The sequence below is a fragment of the Carassius carassius genome, chromosome 46 (assembly GCF_963082965.1).
Source record: "Carassius carassius chromosome 46, fCarCar2.1, whole genome shotgun sequence".
Lineage (NCBI taxonomy): Eukaryota > Metazoa > Chordata > Actinopteri > Cypriniformes > Cyprinidae > Carassius > Carassius carassius.
Window position 1 is genome coordinate 9,820,778 of NC_081800.1, and position 21,565 is coordinate 9,842,342.

At 38.8% G+C, this 21,565-nt stretch overlaps 2 protein-coding genes and 1 pseudogene across 2 annotated transcripts in view; all 3 read right to left on the reverse strand.

Moving 5' to 3' along the window:
• Window positions 1–130: 130 nt before the first annotated feature.
• Window positions 131–5,325, reverse strand: LOC132129217 (cerebral cavernous malformations 2 protein-like). Its single transcript, XM_059540730.1, has 2 exons — window positions 5,176–5,325; window positions 131–360 (listed from the first exon to the last, which is right to left on the reverse strand). The coding sequence occupies exons 1-2, from the start codon at window positions 5,210–5,212 to the stop codon at window positions 161–163; spliced, it is 237 nt and encodes a 78-aa protein (XP_059396713.1). The 5' UTR covers window positions 5,213–5,325; the 3' UTR covers window positions 131–160.
• Window positions 5,326–5,575: 250 nt separating this feature from the next.
• On the reverse strand, window positions 5,576–7,156 carry LOC132128998 (cerebral cavernous malformations 2 protein-like; annotated as a pseudogene).
• A 9,829-nt stretch (window positions 7,157–16,985) lies between these two features.
• LOC132129072 (XK-related protein 7-like) overlaps window positions 16,986–21,565 on the reverse strand; it is an 81,764-nt gene continuing 77,184 nt past the window's right edge. The window contains exon 3 of the mRNA XM_059540496.1: window positions 16,986–18,755. Within this exon, the coding sequence (XP_059396479.1) occupies window positions 17,779–18,755 (977 nt within the window). The 3' untranslated portion in view covers window positions 16,986–17,778. The remainder of the gene's footprint in view (window positions 18,756–21,565) is intronic.

Genomic DNA, 21,565 nt, shown 5'->3' on the forward strand with positions numbered 1-21,565 from the left:
TAACTATTCGAGTCTGAACTACTTTTTGAGATTGAATTATTTCACATATATATATATATATATATATATATATATATATATATATATATATATATATATATATATGACCTAAAAAACCTAAACCTCAAAACCTAAAGCCTCAACGTTGTGTGTGATGTCATCAATTCTGCAGTTGAGATCCTGAACCGGAGGAGAGAGTCCAGCCATCATAGCCACGGACTGCTGTGGCAGATGTGCTGCTCATGCTCCGCTTGATCCGGCCAAAACTGTCCGTCAAAATCCCACCCTCTCGGATCCCAATGTCTTCCAGAAATGTCTCAAACACTCCTACATCTTTATCTGGAATAAAGGGCCTCATGCCTGCTCACATGGGAGAGAAAATATGTGAGAATGCACCATAAGCCTGTATTTTTAGATTAGAATTACTATACTTATTATACGGATTAGAATACTTTCAAATATTTACGTTATTATTAAGTATATTAAGTATTGTTCATCACATAAACAAGCTAACACTTTGACAACTTACAACAAATAAATTTTAAAGAATGTTTTATTAAAAATACATTTGAGGTCAGTATGACTTTTTATTTTTTAAATCATACTTTTATCTAGCAAGAACGCATTAAATTGATAAAAAATGACAGCAAAGACATTTCAAATGCTTTTTCCTGTGAGAATGTGGCAGCATTCACATGTTTGTGATGATTTGTCTCTATTCAGAACTGCAGCTCTTCTCTAAAAGTTCACACTAACAATACTGAATGGTCTGAATAGTGAAAACGCAGAGAGTTTCACACTCGTCCAGAGCTGTCTCGAGCTGACTCAGCCTTTTGCTTGCTTGTCAGGTTAGATGAGTCTATGACCAGTAGAGGTATAAGTGGCTCAGTGAGTGTTATGTAATTGTGTCTCTGTTGCACACAATTGCTGTGAGTTATATTATCCTTTACCAACTCGCTTCAGAAGTAACAGCCACAAGGTCTTTCTTATCAAGTTTGATACATTTGTGTCTCAGTGAGAATTTATTGTCCAATCCACTTTAATTACTGTATTTAATGACTCACTAATTCTAAATATGTATTTGTGACAAATCTGATACAACGGTTACAGAGTTATTTATATGCTGTGTCATGTTTCATTTCCCACAATGGGTAGTGTTAGTAGAGAGTTTTGTAATTATGTCACGCTGTGAAAGTGTGATGTTGTTGGAAAGACGGTTGCACCATGACTGCTCAAGTGAAAGCCAGGTGCTCATGAATATTCATTAGACTTTAAATCACTCTAATCCCTCTAATGAGCTAATGATCGAATGCATTTACACAAACTCTAGATACAATGCCAAATCTGATAAATCATGACTTTCAGACTTTAAAATGAAATAATCCCAGTTGTACAAACACAACCTCTTGGGGATTTAAACAGGCACTCAAACGGTTCAATAGAGGCAAATAAGAAAAAAGAGAGAGATTATGATGACTTTTGTATTCTGTGTTGTGAGTTCCAAGCAGCAGGAACTTGCGTGAGTCTCCATAGAGCTGTAGCAGGTCGTTGCAGAACTGCTCTATTGGAGCACAAAGTCTGTATTCTCTCAGAAACAGAGCAAACTGCTGAATCTCCTGAGGTGTCAGCTTATCCTCAACTAACCAATGAGAACCAGACAGAAAACAACACAACATAATTATAAAGAGACAGCATTATAGATAACTGCAGGGAATTGTTCACCCACAAATGAAAATGATGCTGTCATTTACTCATCCTCATGTTTTTCAACCCCCCCAAGGCGGCTTGTTTTCATAATTTTGAATTACCGGGAACTGGGAGTATTACAGATAGATTATTTAAATATATTCATAATATATATATACAACCCGAATTCCGGAAAAGTTGGGACGTTTTTTAAATTTTAATAAAATGAAAACTAAAAGACTTTCAAATCACATGAGCCAATATTTTATTCACAATAGAACATAGATAACATAGCAAATGTTTAAACTGAGAAAGTTTACAATTTTATGCACAAAATGAGCTCATTTCAATTTTGATTTCTGCTACAGGTCTCAAAATAGTTGGGACGGGGCATGTTTACCATGATGTAGCATCTCCTTTTCTTTTCAAAACAGTTTGAAGACGTCTGGGCATTGAGGCTATGAGTTGCTGGAGTTTTGCTGTTGGAATTTGGTCCCATTCTTGCCTTATATAGATTTCCAGCTGCTGAAGAGTTCGTGGTCGTCTTTGACGTATTTTTCGTTTAATGATGTGCCAAATGTTCTCTATAGGTGAAAGATCTGGACTGCAGGCAGGCCAGGTTAGCACCCAGACTCTTCTACGACGAAGCCATGCTGTTGTTATAGCTGCAGTATGTGGTTTTGCATTGTCCTGCTGAAATAAACAAGGCCTTCCCTGAAATAGACGTTGTTTGGAGGGAAGCATATGTTGCTCTAAAACCTTTATATAACTTTCAGCATTCACAGAGCCTTCCAAAACATGCAAGCTGCCCATACCGTATGCACTTATGCACCCCCATACCATCAGAGATGCTGGCTTTTGAACTGAACGCTGATAACATGCTGGAAGGTCTCCCTCCTCTTTAGCCCGGAGGACACGGCGTCCGTGATTTCCAACAAGAATGTCAAATTTGGATTCGTCTGACCATAAAACACTATTCCACTTTGAAATAGTCCATTTTAAATGAGCCTTGGCCCACAGGACACGACGGCGCTTCTGGACCATGTTCACATATGGCTTCCTTTTTGCATGATAGAGCTTTAGTTGGCATCTGCTGATGGCACGGCGGATTGTGTTTACCGACAGTGGTTTCTGAAAGTATTCCTGGGCCCATTTAGTAATGTCATTGACACAATCATGCCGATGAGTGATGCAGTGTCGTCTGAGAGCCCGAAGACCACGGGCATCCAATAAAGGTCTCCGGCCTTGTCCCTTACGATTTCTCCAGTTTCTCTGAATCTTTTGATGATGTTATGCACTGTAGATGATGAGATTTGCAAAGCCTTTGCAATTTGACCTTGAGCAACATTGTTTTTAAAGTTTTCCACAATTTTTTTACGCAGTCTTTCACAGATTGGAGAGCCTCTGCCCATCTTTACTTCTGAGAGACTCTGCTTCTCTAAGACAAAGCTTTTATAGCTAATCATGTTACAGACCTGATATCAATTAACTTAATTAATCACTAGATGTTCTCCCAGCTGAATCTTTTCAAAACTGCTTGCTTTTTTAGCCATTTGTTGCCCCTGTGCCAACTTTTTTGAGACCTGTAGCAGGCATTAAATTTTAAATGAGCTAATTAAGTGGATAAAAGTGTAAAATTCTCAGTTTAAACATTTGCTACGTTATCTATGTTCTATTGTGAATAAAATATTGGCTCATGTGATTTGAAATTCCTTTAGTTTTCATTTTATTAAAATTTAAAAAACGTCCCAACTTTTCCGGAATTCGGGTTGTATATATATATATATATATTAATACCTTTAAGTTATGCTGAGCCCCCCTGGTTGGAAACCACATTATTACGCAATGCTTTATACACTAAAGTTTATACAATAATGGTTCTTTATTGGTATCTATGGTTCCATGAAGAACATCTCGGTTTACGCATGTAACCATTGTTCCCCGAGAGGGAACGAGACACTGCGACCCCTAGGGGACACTTTGGGGAATGTCATCAGTGTAATGGAGGTACACTGGTAAACCTCACTCCCCTAATGTTAAGTAGCTAGTAGCTGCAGTCTTTAGCCTCGAGGTTTGGCGGTGAGGACCTGGGAGAGAGGGGTTACATTGGTGCCGTGACGTGCTGCCGGCGCCATACCCCACAGTGATGCAGCTCGTCAGAATGCTCTCGATGGTGCCTCTGTAGAAGGTGTGCATGATGGGGGCGGGGCTCTGGCTCTTCTCAGTTTGCGGAGGAAGTAGAGATGCTGCTGTGATTTCTTGGCCAGTGCTGCTGTGTTTTCAGTCCAGGAGAGGTCCTCTGTGATGTGCACACCCAGGAACTTGGTGCTGCTCACTCTCTCCAAAGGCGCACAGTTGATGGTCAGAGGAGCCGTGGGTCAGCAGAGTGAAGAGGAGGGGGCTCAGCACACATCCTTGGGGTGCATTAGTGTTCAGTGTGATGGTACTGGATGTGTTGCTGCCGACCCGTACTGCCTGAGGTCTTCCAGTAAGAAAGTCTAACAGCCAGTTGCACAGCGAAGAGTTGAGCCCTAGCTGGACCAGTTTATAAATGAGCTGTTGAGGATGGTGATGAATGCTGAACTGAAGTCTATGAACATCATTCTGATGTATGAGTCCTTTTTGTCTATATGTGTGAGTGCAAAGTGGATGGCAGCTGTGATTGTCATTGAAGCAGGATGGAGACAGCTTCTTCAGGACTGGAATGATGGTGGTAGCCTTGAAGCATGTGGGGACAACAGCCTGACTAAATGAGATTTTGAAAATGTCTGTGAAGACATCAGTGAGTTCCACTGCACAGTCTCTCAGTATACACCCAGGAATGTTGTAAGAACCCGGAGCTTTGTGCACATTGATCCTGCTGAAGGATCTCCTCTCGCTGTCTGGGGTCAGCGTCATCACCTGGTGACCGGGAGGAGGTGGAACTTTCTGTGCAGTGATGCTGTTTTGTTTCTCAAAGCGAGCGAATAAGGCATTCACCTCGTTCAGCAGGGAGATGGTGCTGTCACAGGTCCGTGGTGTGGGCTTGTAGTCCGTAAAGGTCTGTATCCCCTGCCACAGGCTCAGAGTGTCTCTGCTGTTGCTGAATTTATGGGCTATCCTCCTGGAGTACTGCCTCTTAGACTCTCTGATGCCACGGGATAGGTTGGACCTGGTTGACCACCTGGTGAGAAAGCACCAAAAATAGCGGCAAACATGCACCAATTTAAAAGGGGCACGCCAATGATTCCCAGAACTAAAATAACTTTGAGAAAATTTGGGGAACCCAGCCAAGCACTAATAAAAGTTGAGTGTGAGTTGGTATGTTTGTCCAAGCAAAATTAGAGAGGGTCATTATTTTTAAACTTCTGTTTTGTGCCATTTGTGAGACATCAATTTACAAAATAAAATAAAAAATCACAACCTGAAAAATGGGTAAGATTGTAATGATAATTCATAAAGACAAACAAACAAACAAACAAACAAACAAACAAACAAACAGATACTCACTATGAACTGCAGCAGCTGAATTCTGTGTCATAGCCATATGTCATGTCAGTAAGGCAGCTGTCACCTTGGACAAGTATTAATGGGAGGGAAATAGACAACATGTTATAAATTTGTGCTCTTTAAGTGGCAACTGAAGCTATACTGCAAATATGCTACTGATTAGTGCACAGACATAGACAGCACAAATGCAAAACATCTAAAAATCAAAATTTAGATTATTTTTTAATTGGGTTTCAGAAATAATTATTCTGTCACAAAGAGATGCTAGAATGGCTGTGAAAACTTCACATTTTCTTTTTCTTATATTGCTTTTCTTACACAATAAGTTTGGTTTTATATTTAAGGAATCACAAGTATCATCATATTTAGAGGTCCATGTCATCAAAAAGTTGACCAGTGATTCTTAACTCGGGTGGATGGAGATATTTATATAGGGCATGTACGTATAGTAACTTTAAAATCATGTCAAAATTGTCAACAAAATGTCCTCAAAATAAAACATTGAAATTTAATTAAATGATTAATATAACACGTGGAAAGTATTTTCTCCTCTTTAAAATTCAACAATTATATTTGTTGAATTTTATTATATATGTTGCTATCATACTTATAAAAGTTAGCTGAATTTTTTATCATTTAGCTTTTGTTTCCCCCCTGCTGTTAGCAGATCAGAACAGACTTTGATCTATTTTTAGGTCCCGACTCAGTTGGGAAACACTGCTTTAAGGACATTCAGGACTGTAGAGGTTGGTTAACTGGCTTCTAAAGGGCAGTAATGATGTCACTCAGTCCTATGTGGTCAATGGCGGTCAGGCATGGTGTAGTGATATCCTGCCCTGTTGTAACATTCAATGGTCTGATGTCCATAGATGATCTGAAACATTTGACAGATGAGCGTGCAGTACTCCTCTGCAGCATCCTCAGTATAAGAACAGTATCTGTATAAGAATCAAGTGAAGAGAAAATCAATGAGTTTCCGGTCACATACAACTTTTACATGCATCAACCTTTCTGCTTTTCTCTAACCCATAAAAGCAGACTGTAATGTGGGTCAACACAATCCCATTCATATAAATGTTCACAGGCACACACAGACACACAGATCACTTACACAGCATGCTCTTACATAAGTCTGGGCATTACATCACAGGGGAGTCTACTCTGAGTGTGCTGTTTACATCACAGCTGACACAACTCTAGTCAGCACGGTCACTGCAAGAGCACAGCTACTATTCCTGAGGGTGACACCCACTGACTAAGAACCTCCCCATCCTCCATTAACCCTTTCATCCATCCATCCACGCTCCCTCTGATTCATTCTTCCATACAATTTTCACTAATTAACCATTTCATCCATCGACCGATCCATGCACATCTATTGCTTTTTAATCCATTTCCATGCATCCATATTAAAAAAAAATTACCCATCCATTAATTCATCCATCCATCCATTGGAATGGCTGAATAACCTCACCCTGTTCTCCACGGCCAGTATGATGTGGTTGCAGTAGGCATCAGGGCGTGGCATGGGCTCCAGAGGATTATGGTTCCTCTTCTCCCAGCTGAGGTAGGACTTTCCCCTCTCCCAGCTCCCTGTGCAAGCTTGCCTGCATTCCCAACTCCAAGCTGGCATGTGTTTCGTTCCCATCTTCCACCTGGTTTAGCTCCAGGCCCATGCATCTTTTCCCAGCTACCTCCTACAACCGCTCCGCCTCCCCATGCTCCCAGCTGACCCCTACAGGCCTCCGTCCCAGCACCCACTCATCGTCCATTTCTCCCTGCTACCTCCGTGTCTTTCTACGCTCCCAACTCCCACTCACACGCTTCCGTTCCAGGCTGCCACCATCACCACCAACTCCACCACCCCCTGTCCCACCTCCTACACCTCCTACACCTGCCTGACACCCCGCTAACTGACAGACACCTTCACTGTTTTTCCCCCCAGTGCATTATCTCTTTCCAGTTTACATACAGTCCACATCATGTACATTGTTAATTATTTACCCGGATGTGTAAACTCAGAAAACCTGTAACAGTTTTTCCCCCTCAAACTTTGATATTATATTCCCATATTTGTCTTGTAAAATATATAAAATTAAGCTTATTTAGAAATATGCAATGTTCCTAAAATGTGTTTTGCGAATTTATTCACAGTAATTCAATTTACTAAGACAGAACAGATCGTAACCAGGGTAAACTATGGTATCTCATATGTACATTACATGAATTTACTACTGATCAGTTCTGAGCACCAGTAGGTGCAGTGCATAATCCCGCTGGTAGGAGGCAGCAGCAGCGATTTCATGTGTGGGGATTCTCAGCAGGAGTTTTTCATTGTCTCTCAGGTAAGCAGCAGACAGCGAGCAGACAGGCTGAGAATGCACACTGGTCTTCAAAGGCAAAACCCTCAGCTTCTTCAGTTGGAGACAGAGACAGAATGTATAATTGCTTAATTGTGTGGTTTTATTTTAAAGAAATAAAATACATAATTTATATATATTTTTTTTTATCTGTTATCATTTAATCTGCCTAATGTTGGTTTTGAACATGAGGATTCAAAGTATTTTTTTAAGTCATCCCTTTAAGTCATCTTTTGAATCTAAACACAACATTACAATGACTCTTAGCTGTGTCCAGAAGCTGCAGCAGCTCGTCTCTGCTCGATGGGTTCAAGGAACATGACACCCATGTGTCCCAGGATCTGTTCGTAACGTTCATAAAATTCAAATGGTGTTTCCCTGTGTTTGTGATCAATTTGATTTGCTTGTGTTGTCAGACTAACCTTGACTTCCTTCTCCACATAGTCATAGATGAGTCTCTCTGGGTGTATGAGGTAGTCAGGAGGGTTGAGGGGGACAGTGTGAAGGGGTCTACACACTGCCTTTGTCTGCCTGGCGTTGGCTAGATTTAGGGAACACCAGGTGCTTTACAAAACTATGAGAGAAGAGTTCATAAGAGAAAGACAATGAGAGATTTTACAGTAATGAGGGGAAAAAAGCATTTGTGAGATATGCAGTTGAAAGTTCCTTTAACTCTTAGGCAGAAATGTGCTTCCTATGGAACTATACTTTTTTTCTAGGGATGATCTCAATGCTTGAATAGCTTGGAACTGTGAGTTAATAAACAGTAATAATTATGAAATATGAACTCAGAATTCTGAGAAAAAGAAAAATGTGAGCTTTGTGTTAAAAGCACCAGGAACTCTTTTCAGATCTGAATTTATCTAAAATATGAACATGCACAAAAACTTAAACTAAAATGAGTCTTTACTAGGTCTGTTGTGTATAATTTAACTTCATCTTGCTTGTTGTCAGGCTTGTGAAAGCCTGTTTTTATGCTTTTATGATGATGTAAAAATCAGCTTTTATGATGATGTAACACACACATCTGCCTGCTGTTCAGTGAGACAGCTGTTAAATATGGAGACAGATTTATACCCGCTGATTTATACAGTGTGTTTGTAATCCGTATGAGGAAAAAACATTCACATGTAAGGAGTGTATAAAGCTGTGCATCAATCACACACCATGTCAGTGAAGATGTGTGTGTTCACATCAGATGTGATCTAATGGGGCATATCAGTCATCCTGGCTGCTTTCTGGGTGTTAGTCAAAACGCATTAAGAAAGGCAAATTCAAAACAATAAATCAACCACGTTGCATGACTCCATCATTAAACCTAAACACAACTATTACTATCTTGCTATGTAAAATGACCCCCGAAAGAAATACATAATAAACTAATCCTTTGAAGATAACATGACACAATAACTGGCCTCTTATACTGCTGTGTCCTATGGCTCAGAGGATTTGTGGTTTAATAAGTGACCCAGAAAAAGAGCAAAAGCTTAAAATTTTTTCTTTTATGCAACAATGTTTCTTTGTTTTAAATGTTTTAAAATCCTCAAATTTATGACTACACTGATGCTTTTGCATAAGGCCTTTAGTTATCTAAGAAATTCTAGTGAATTTTTGTGTTTGTCCAGAAACCAGAAAGCTCCTGTCCCCTGTGAGGTGTGGCTCAGTATTGCAATCTCTGGAAACAGACTCAGAAGAACTGGTACCTCACTTTAAATATTGCCTTAGAATGCAATTAAAGCCTCTATAGTACACATTATGATACATTTTGGATACATTTTTCAAACTATATAAAAAAAATTGCCAGGCTGTACACCTTCTATGAAATAAAAGTTTGTATATATATATATAATTTTTATCACACGTAAACATAAACTCATAAACATAACATTTGTTAACAAAACCTCACTCTCTCTCTTTCTCACGACACACACGAGGATAACCGGAAGAATGGAGTGAGAAGATGAGGAATATACAAACAGTCTTTAATCCTTGAGACACAGGCTACATCAACACTGGAGACAATAGGAAACACATTCACATAACAAGTAGATCCAACAGCGATAGAATGCAAAAGCACAGACTTATATGCAATAGATTATATATGCAATCTATTATAATAGATAATAGATAACACAGGTGACAGGAATCATAATCAAACTAAATGAGAAAAGGAACATGACCAAATAAGGAAACACAGGAAGGCAGATGAGGAGCAAAACACACAAAAGGCACGGACCAGAGTCTGACATTACTCCCCCCTCCCGGAAGGCATGTCCCGCACCGTACAACATCCAGTGGGGAGGGGGGGTTGGCATTCTGGAGGCCTCTAAGAGGGTTAATAGATGGAAGGCTTCCAGGGCGGTGCCCATTTCAGGACCCATGGCGAATCCGACAGCTCTGGGCACCATGGCTTTATAAGCGTTCCATTGAAAAACAATGATCTGTCATCGATACTTGAGGCTTAGATCTTCATAGTGATATATAGTTTGTCAAGATTAAATTTGTCCCGTTTCATTTAATTTATTCGTAAATACTGACATGTGCGAACAAGGGGAGTTGAGGATGCCTGCGTTTGGGTGCAGGTTTACAGGTTTAAATTGTTGCATTACTATTATATGTATGTATGCATGTTTGTATGTAAGTATATAGGCACTGCAGCACATGTGCACACCTGTTGAAAAAACTCATGACGTAGGTGTTGCATGTAGGCAAAACAGTACAATAGAAGGTTAATATTGCCACAGAAGATTCATAAACCAGAGCAATTAAAGAAAATGAATTTGTGTATATGAACAAGAAAATATCTGTGTGGCATAGTAGACAGTGTTTTGAAACGTATTCACATTTAAAGCATAGTGTAAAATTCATATGAATTTTTTATTTCATAATAGTCCACAAACCCTGTTTCAATGTATATGTATGCATACAAAAATGTATTCCAAATAAGCTTTTGCATTCAGTAAACACCACAGCTGAGATAAGACAGGTCAACAAACAGCATCACTGGTATAAAGGTGTAACCCACCAAAGGATTTTGGTATATCATGTGATAGACCCATACAGTATACAGACAATGTACACATAAGAGGTCACATGACCAGGTTCACAGTGACCCTTCAAACACATATCAAACACATATCTTTGAAATATTCCTAAATGTACATCTAGCCAGATCCAATTTAAAATGAAACAGAAGAACTTACCTTCTTGGTTCGCTTTGGCTCATAGTCCATATTGACCAGCCCGATGATAGCTGTGTGGAAGGGTGTGTGTTTGTATGTGTGTTCCTGTGTAGGACAGGCCCAGTCTCCTCTGAACCCTCTGGATCCAGGCAGGACTGTGCAGGAAACACACTTCCTGCTGTACAGGAAACTCCACCAGAGACTCTGATCTAAAATCCCAAACACCCCCACACTCAAACTACTGATAACACATAATCATACACAAAATGGGGTTGCAAACACACACACATTACACACCTAAATGACATAAACACAGATTTACACAGATTTAAGCAAAACAAAACAAATCTCAAAGTTCTGGCAATTATTAAAATACAACTTAACATTACTATAATAGTTTCAGCTCACTGAGGACACAGTTTAAATTGGTTTTATCAATCTTTATATATATATATATATATATATATATATATATATATATATGTATATATATATATATATAGCTTTAAATCTATTGCCAAAAAGAACCACAAATAATGCTATTTTTCACTCAAAAACTGAGCTCAGATCAATGAGAGCAATGCCTCATCAATTTATACTATTTTTTAGCCTAGCAGAAGGGTTAAGCTAGAATTGCATATGGAACATTAAAAAAATCTTTGCAGCTCAGTCGTCAATGTTACGCCCAGTTACTCACATCATCCACTGGGGGGCAGTGTGGGTCAGTACTTTGTTTCAATGGGGAGTGGCACTAAAACTTGAGACTGCTACACGGTATGAGAGTATCGGATAGCTAATCACCTGCAGAGAGAAGGCATGCTCACACATTGCCCTGAGCTGTACAAAAGCCCATGTTATAACCTTAAGTATTCTATACAAGAAGAGCATTATAGTTATCTAAAATAATATTGCAGTTGTTTGACGTGTTTTACCCTTGTAAAAAATGAGAGAGTTGTCTTTATGGTTTACTTTACTTTTGATTGTAAAGTGCAACAGTACAGAAGCCTATTCACTACACTCATATGACGTATACTAAAGGAATCAAACTTTATGATGAAGGCAAGTAGGATTGTTCTTAAAGTCAGTGCTAAAGTCGAACTGGGTTGTTAAACAGCCCAGGGGAACACACTGGTAGCTCAGTTCAAGAAGGAACAGATCACATAAACCCAATGTCATACTGGGACAGTGGCCAGAAAGTCGCTGGGAATCAGTGGCAGATGATCTGTGCCGTAGAGGACGCTGAGGAGTAAGCAGTGTGCTTTGGTGTTTGAAGTCACTTGTGCGATCAAGTATAAGACCCTATAAATAATACACATTCTTATTGTGAATGATAAGACTTTCCTTTGCAGCTGATGTGACCCAGGTTATCAGATGGGGAAATAATTGTTAGTCAAATAACTATTTAGGCATTGTTTTATAGGCTCCTGTACATAATACTGTCTTAAAAAAAATAATTGGCATATATGCTTCCATGAAGATCCTTTAACACAAATCTAATCTTTATATTGCACAAAAGTTTCTTTATAGTGGAAAACGTTTACTTGGATTTTCTTCACACTAAGAAAATAATGGTTATTTTAAGAACCGGTCATTAAAAGATTCTTTGGGAAACTTAAAATGTGGTTTGTGGTTAACATAATATAATAATGGTTAAAGCAATAATAAATCACATATTTGAAAAAAGACCATTTGATGGTCAAGGTCAAACTTGATCGTTATGGTCTGGTCAAAAAGCCCTCTAAAACATTCTTTAGGAATAAACCTTCACAGTCCACTGAAACTCACATTCAGTTTTGGCTCCATTCACCTATATTTATATATAGTTTTCATGCAAACTGCATTGTATGTGCTGTATATGTACTTTGAGAATTTTTCTCTTTTTTCTCTCCCTTAAGGGCATGAGTGGAGGAGGAGAAGAGCTAATGGTGGGTCAGTTTTCAGGAGAAGGGCCACCTTAAAAAGCTCTTAGACCACAAACACACATCACATATACCTGCAGCCCTGCTTAATGATCCTGCAGTTACCACAGCAACCTGTCAAAGGATACGACATTAATCTGCCAGTGTCTCATGCTCTCCATCTGCCTCCAGATGTTTATGTTTGCTATAATAAATAATGTAGAATGATTTCATGTAACTAATACAAAAGCAAACCGATCTGCTTCCCAGTTATCTACTATTACAACTTGCATCAACTTAAACACCAGAACTGGATCAGGAGACAATGTGGAAACCTTGGAAAAGTTTATAGATTACTACTTCCACAATTTGACCATCATGCCACAACCACAAAAGAAACAGCCGCGACGGGAATACTCAGCAGAGTCCCAGGATGAATCTACTAGAACAATAGAGGTGGGTCTTCTAGAATCCATAAACAATAAACTGGCAATTCTTGAACTACTCCATCAAGATATCAAGGATCTTAAAACCAGCCTCGAATTCAGTCAATCCCAGATAGAGTCCTTGCAAAAAGCCAACAACGAAATGGATACAAAAATATCAGAAATCACAACAGCAATAGAATGTCTCTCAAACGAAAATAAACTATTGAAAGAATCCTTATTAGACATCCAATGCCACAATATGCGAGACAACCTGATCTTTTCGGGTATACCAGAACAAATCCAAGATAACCCGGAACAAGCGATCAAAGATTTCATGCATTCTTCTCTCAAACTCCCAAAAGAAACTGCCAACAATATCACCTTCCACCGCGTACACCGCCTCGGATCTAACAACAAAAACGCAGACACTAAACGACCGCATCCCATCATTGCAAAATTTTAGCATTACAAACAGATTACAAACACAGCTCTAATTTCAGTCTTACTTAAACCAAACAAAGATCCAACTTTATGCTCTAGTTATCGCCCATTATCTCTTTTAAATACGGACTTAAAAATGATTAGTAAAGCTTTGGCTACACGACTCGAATCAGTCATATCATCCCTCATCCATCCAGACCAAACGGGTTTCATCAAAGGACGCCAGTCATCAAATAGTACCAGGCGATTATTCAACATTATGAACCTATGTAATCAAAAAAAAAAAAAAAACCATAATCATATCATTAGACGCAGAAAAATATTTTGAAAAAGTTAGTTGGCACTTTCTTTACATGACACTTAAAAAATGTGCGTTTGGAGACTGCTTTATTCAATGGATTAAAACACTATATAATACCCCACTAGCATCGGTTATAATGAATGGCATAATATCATCACCATTCCAACTTCAACGAGGTACTCGCCAAGGATGCCCCTTATCACCACTACTTTTTGCCTTATTTTAAGAACCTCTTGCTGCTGCTATAAGACAGAATGATAAAATTATCAGCGTTCAATCAATTAACACTAATCATAAAATTTCATTATACGCAGACGACATATTACTATTTTTACAAAATCCTAAAATATACTTACAGAAATAATTAAACTCATCAATGAATATTCTATCATATCAGACTACTCCATAAATTGGACGAAATCAACAATCTTACCCCTGAACATAAAACTGCATGACAGGAGCATACAAGACACACCGTTTAAAATTAATAATATTACATACTTAGGAATAAACATATCCCAGAACCTCTCTGAATTGTTTAGCTTCAATTTCAATCCACTGTTGAAAACGATAGAAGATGATTTAACTCGATGGATGAACCTACCGCTTTCCATTATAGGTCGTATTGCAACAGTAAAAATATGTATTCTACCAAAATTTCTTTATCTATTCACCATGACTCCGGTACAACCAACTAAGAAATGGTTTACATCATTAAATCAAATAATCAAAAAATTCTACTGGAAAAATAAGAATCCTAAAATTAGTTTACAAACACTTCAAAAAAATAAAGCTCAAGGTGGTCTAGCAGCACCAAATTTTCAGCACTATTACTTAGCATCCCAACTACAATACTTTTGCAAATGGATCAAAGGCTAGAGTTAGAACAAACAGAATGCAAAGAAATAACCATATCTGATCTCCCATCCGTCACAAAAAAAATCAAACAGAACAATCTTTTTAAGAACGTAATGATTAAAACAACTCTCACTGCTTGGTGGCAAATTGATACATTGACAAAACATGAACTGATACCACACATCAACTCACCTATATGGCATAATCCTGATTTTACTATCAACAAAAATCCGCTTAACAATATTAAATGGAAAGAGAAAGGTATCACACATCTACATCACCTGTTTACTGGCAACACCTTCGCTACATTTATAGAATTAACACAGAAATTTAACTTAGGAAAAGAACAGTATTACTATTACTTACAAATCAGGAATTCTATTAAAACCACAATTGGAAACAAAGACATTGCACAACCTCCCCCAATTCTAAAACATATCACCACAATTAGTAATTCATCAAAAACACTTAGTAAATTATACACCCTAATATCATCTATAGACTCTAAAACAATAGTAGCACCAGTTAAACAATGGGGAAAAGATCTCAAAATCAACACAAATGACGAATTCTGGAAAACAATTTGTAGAAACACTTTTATCATAAGTACAAACATAAACATCCAGTTAATTCAGTATAAAATTATACACAGAACACACATTACACAGCGTACGATGTATAAATGGTACTAGAAACTTCTGATAGATGCACTAACTGCAGTGTAAATACACCAGACACTTTCCTTCATGCATTCTGGCTATGCCCACCAGTTCATCAGTTCTGGAAAAATGTCGCTAATAAACTATCGAATTTCTTTAAAATTACAATTAATGCACTCCCATTATAATGTCTTTTAGGTGACACATCTCAAATTAACCCTCCCTTTGAACATTCAAAACCTCTGCTCATATCTCTAGCTTTTGCCAAAAAAACAATACTACTCAATTGGAAAAATAAATACCAAATATCAACGACACAATGGCTACATCTAAGGGATCACATTATTAAAGAGAAGCAAACGTTAGCAAATAAAAATCATCTATACAAATTTAATAACATTTTCAGTCCATTGCTCTCACCCTTAAACATTGATTAAAACTAGCTAGGTAGTCGATGCCTCAATTTAAATCTTTGGTATACTAAATGGATTAATAATAAAGAAGTGCAATATGCATAATTACAAATTATTTCTATAATAAATAATCTCTGAGTATTATGAAATGACATCAGTCATGTATACATATATATGTGTGTGTTTATATTGTGTTCTATAAGATATATTTTTAGTTTTACATGTAAAAGCTGCATATTATTATTATTTATTGTTGTTGTTGGTAAGGGTGGTAGTAGTGACGATGGTATTGGCATCGATATTATAAAACCATTTGTATTCTTTTCTTTAATCTGGGTCAGGCGACTATTCTGGGTGCTGTCGGTGGGTATGACTAGCACGTCCTGTCGGCATACTTAAGTTTTTAAGAGTGTATGCAGTATCTGATTTGAGCAAGGTGTGGAGACCACCATAGAGCAAGGAAACAACCACAGTGAACTACAACGCAGTTACTCCATGACCTCCAACAATAAAATCCCTGTATTTGTGAACGTCCCATTATAGGGCAGCTTGATTATAGCCCCCAAACATAATGTGCTTTCCATCAGCATCTTCAGACTGGACAGCGGGATTCTTGTCATTGGCAATTACCCACCATAACTCTGGGTTTTTAACCAGGCAATAGAATTTAATTGCAGCAAGCTAGATCTCGAAAGACCTCACAGAGAGAGTGAGAAAGAGAGAGAGAAACACTTTAGCTGATGTCTTGGGATTTTTTTGTAATTGGGGTGATTTCTTTTCAATTTTTGTTACAAAAAAAAGGAGAGAAAAAAAAGTCCTGGAAAAAAGCTGAGTAGCATAAGAAATTAAAACCAAAAGAGGTCTTAACATTTTATGAGGTGACAAAAAAGTCTTTCATTCTCCCAAGCACACACACAAACATTGTTTGTCGGCAGCTTTTTATGGCCAAGAAGAGCGTTTGCTATAGCCAAATCACAAAGCCCTAAAAAAACCTGATTCTAAACTCATCATAACCACAGAAATGGCCACCCCTTCCAAATAACAAAAAAATAATGGACACATACAGATGTAAAAGGGTTTTGAGGCTTGTGGATGGAGCAAACCAAAACTCGCTGCTCTAGTTACTGTAAAGAGAGTTCACATACAGGATTAGAATTGACTGTCAATCATTTTCTCTGTGTGAAATGCAACACAAACACTCAGACGTTTGCAAGTTTTATGTTCCCAGATGCTCCCAAAACCATTTTCATGAAACACTCAAACACGCGTATTCATTTTTGTTTTTACTTTTCTGAGGCTGTCATCTGTATCTTTTTTACAGTATTATTTTAATCCAACTACATTTGATCACAGCTTTTTGTCTTACTATATGGCATTTTTTTCTTCAATTTTACAGATAAACAATGCAGCATGACCAGACAACCCCCAAAAAAACATTCATACCAACACACTGGCACCATTATATTGTATACATATAACAAAAAATAATATCTATTTATGTATATTCAGTTATTCAGAATCATATCAAAGACATGGCCACAGAGTCATAAAAAATTAATCTAATAAATAAATAATTCAATAACTACAGAAGAACTCTGAGGAAATGAATGATTGAACTTGCTAACCTCACCATTCACAGAAGCAAATAATATACAACTTGTACTGTTTTCAGGTCACTGAACATTAAACTCCGACCAATACAGCACTCAGGCTGGTCCTGAGGAATACTGATTGGTCAGTTCATCTATATAATACAAATGTCCACTTCTTCTCATCGCTGTCATTTAAGCTCTTTTTTTGTATGCTCAGTGCATAGGCAGAAAGGTAAGCCCCTTTCCTAGTTTCACTTTCCATGCCGGTCTTGTAAACACCATGTTACTCCATATCCAGCAGATATGCACTTTCGGACCAGTCATGCGCTCCCAGGCATCTGAATGCCAAACATGCTATGGTCCCACAGTGTAGCACCATGCCGACCATCAAGGATCGGACCGTAACCTCATGGCAACTGAATTCCACCTCTGCATGGAGATGTCAAGTGGAAGGTGGAGGTATGAACAACACTACACCGTAGTCTCATACTCTGTGACTTCTTTGGGGCTGCTGAAGCTCTGGTACTGGATCCGAGGAGTCATGGGAGATGTATTCTCCAGCACCAGGATGGTCTTCCTTAGCCTTCGGTCAATAAAGTGAGCATCCCAGGCTGGGTAGCTTTTTCTTGGCAGGTCAATGCGGATAACGGGACCTTCAGTTCTTGGGGGACATGGGGAGGAAGCAAGGGGAACACTAGGAGGCCTTACCTGAAACACAGGCAGGCAACTGTCTCTATCCCCGACCCCTATTTCTCGATCCCCAGCAGTAGTCCTTTGGAGTGTTCTGGGAGGGCTAGTAACCACGTCTGGTTGGGGCAAGGGGGTTCCCAAATCCTCAATGCCTCCCAGACTGATTACCCCCATTCCCTCCTCCACACAGCTCCATTGAGCTCCCAGGATAGGTCCGTCTGGGTGGAGCAGACAATAATAGACAAACATAAAGAATGTTCCCAAAGCATAGCTACACACCACCACACACACAATAATCAGGGCGTAGAAGTCTGAGGTGTGAGGTCCCCTGTGAATATACCAAGCAGCAGTGAGTGCAACATTCTCAACCAAGGTCACGCAGTTGTACACACCCAACCGAAAGCGAGCACGGCCTTCCTTGACGTTGAACCAGCAAAAGATGTAGATGATGCCCACCACCATGTTGTAGATGATCTCCTCCCACTTAGACATGCAGAAGTCGGTCTCACCCTGGATGATCCAGAAGGTCATGGCACACCAGTGGGCCACAATGAAGATCCCGAAGTAAAGCTGGAAGACTGAAGCGAAAAGGGCGAAGGCGATGGTTCGAGCACCGATGGTGAAGAGGTGCCAGAGCATCTGAACAATCACGGCCTTGTAGGACATGAGGAGCTTGTCATCACGAGAGTCACGCAGAACCTTCTGGTAGGATGCAATCATCCAGGCGAGAGAAACCAATGATGCAGACGCAGAGAGACCTACAGAGATAGAACAAGAAGAGCAGGGAGACTTTACAAATATATACAAATATATGCAGCTTGTTCAATGCATTGCATGTATGTGGGGCTGTACTAAATATAGTGTCTTTTTTGCAATACTGTGCTAGCAATAAACTTTAATAATCTTAAGAAATATTAAACAGGATTTGCTATTTCATCACATAGCTGTTTAAATGTTGACATTTTAAATAACTCTAATTCTAAATAATTTGCTCAACAAGATTTCCTGCTGCTCCATCAGTAGCTGACCTGATAAAGAAAACAGGCCACAGAAAATGCCCACTTTTAATACTAGCACTTTTCCTTTTCTTGTCTTTTCGTTTTTATAAAAAAAAAACATCTGGCTATGCATTCTATGCTATACTAACTGAGACTTGTCATGGCACTTGTATACAGTTGTTGTTCTCTTGTTGACCTGACTGCTTCTATTGTTCTCATTTGTAAGTCGCTTTGGATAAAAGCGTCTGCTAAATGATTAAATGTAAATGTAAATGTAAACCACCCCAAACAAACCCCGGGACTAGCATAGGCATGATGTTCACCAGCCAAAAAGCATGGTTTCCGTGTGATGCTGGTTGAGGATGGAAGTTTTGCTGGTTAGGTTTGTCAAGAAGCTTCACTGGAACATCAGCGCACATTCTTTTTCCAACATCACTCTTTTTTTCCCTTCTTTTTCAGCAGGGAATGCCTTGTGGGTGAGAACACAGTTTGTTTCATTATGAACTGCATTCTGACACATTTTGAAAGCTATCAAAGCACAAAAACAAGCTTGCATATCTAGAAGTGTTTGCATTCATGTACTTGCATACAGTAGGTTTCAGGCCTGAGTGTGAATGAGCTTTCAACTGGTCAGGAACAATCATTTAAACCACACAAATTGCATTTATGATACAGATAATTTCATTAGATATTACTGAAATTGGATTATGAAATCTTGCCATTTACTTGTTGAAAATACATTTTAAGTCTTATTTTGTATCACAGTCTAAAGTGACTATAATGTACAGTGTAAACATGCAAACGAGTTAACTTTCAAAACATTAATAATTCAGGCCCTAATTGATGTTGCTTGCCTATCTGGACTCGTAATATGAATGTGCAAAATACCTTGCATCATGACAAACACATTTTGAGAGAATAGATTCTGATGAGGCAAAGATGCAAAGCAATTTTAATTCCAGACATCTCAGTGACTCTTATGAAACACAAACTGCCGTGAGCTGGCAGAGATGTGCGAGCTGCTCTTTAAAGTGTGATGGCAGAAAAAAAAGGTTCAAAGTTTTGTTACAGTTGTTGCTTTTGTTTTAGTTTTCAAATAATATTTCACAGAAGCTACAACACCTGCTGAGACAACAAATCACAGGGCTTGTTCCCCTACTGCCTGAGAGGATGTTTCTCTAGAGAAAGCGAGTGTGAGTGTGTGTGTTTGACTTGCTGACAGGGAGACAGACAGGTGCTTTATATTGTGTTTGCAAGCACCCTACAGCGCAAGCTAGAGTGAAAAGGTGAAGAGGAGGTGTGTGTGAGTATTCGTGCTTGAGAGATATGGAGCTATCTCAGGAGGCTTCCACACTGAGCTGATGTTATCACGAGGATCAGCTCTTAAATAAATCTGACTGCATGTTTGTTTATCGGGTGGGTCCCGGCAGATTGGCACAATCAAACCTCCACAAATGATTCAGAATGCAGCAGCAAGACTGGTCTTCAACGAGCCCAAATGAGCCCAAAAGAGCCCATGTTACACCTTTCTTTGTCTCCTTGCATTGGCTACCCGTTTGTGGCTTGCATCAAGTTCAAGAAAATGATGCTTGCATATAGAACAACAGCCACAGGCTCAGCACCAGTTTGGTTTAGTTTTGCTCAGATTTTATGTAGAACAGTTTTCGAAGTTTAAAATTTTGAAGTTATATAATTCATTATCTAATCTTATCTATCCTGCTAATCTAATTACAATATAAAAACATGTATTTAGCATCTTTAACATCGCTGTTTTCACAAATACAAATTTTTGTAGTTTACACAGAGACGATTATGGTATCATTTTCAAAAGCGTGCACTTTGAAACCCATTTTCATGTAAATTAGGGGCAAACTAATTGCAAACTGTCTTGTAAATACCCACTTAAATCCAAATTCACACTCGACAGGTTCGAGCAGCTGTTTTTTTTAGTTCTGTGTAGTGCTTAAAAAAGAAAAAAAAGAAAAGTAACTTCTGACACTTACTAGTCAAACAGAAAAACTTAAAAAATTACCATATATGGCCAATATATTGGCCATGTCAACCAGTAGTATAAATAATAATAATAAACAACTCTTTCATTTCAAAGCAGCATAGTCCATATCATACATTGGATTTCTCTTTGTGCAAGCCTGGCCTTCACTGTTTATCGAGTGTTTACTCTTTTTGAGTCTCTTTTGCACATACTGCATTCCACTTTCATTTGTCTCTGTCTCCCTCACTTTCTTTGTCTCGGCTCTCATTCTGAGCAACTCATTTGGTGCAGATCCAGATTAAGTGAGGTCTTAATTAGCACAGATTCGAACGCATTAGTCTGCGTTTTCCCGCTCTGCTTCCAGCGTGCCTGCGTGCTCTCTGCGTTCTCTCCCGGCCTCTATTTCAGAGGCTCTCATGGACCAATGCACTGGCAATCTTAATGAAATCGAACATCAGAGGCAGCGCAAGCCCACTGCCACAAAGACTGCCTCAGATTAGAATGCAGTTTAAAGAGAAAGGGATAAGACAAGTTAAAGCCCAGCTCTGCCCGTGCTGAGAGAGAGAAAGAGGGAAGT

Excerpts from the sequence above, each read along its gene's own strand:
- LOC132129217 (XM_059540730.1), bottom strand. The coding sequence starts at position 5,212 with ATGGCTATGACACAGAATTCAGCTGCTGCAGTTCATA. Across the intron at positions 361-5,175 it reads TTCAGCTGCTGCAGTTCATA|GCATGAGGCCCTTTATTCCA; the intron begins GTGAGTATCTGT and ends CCATGTGAGCAG.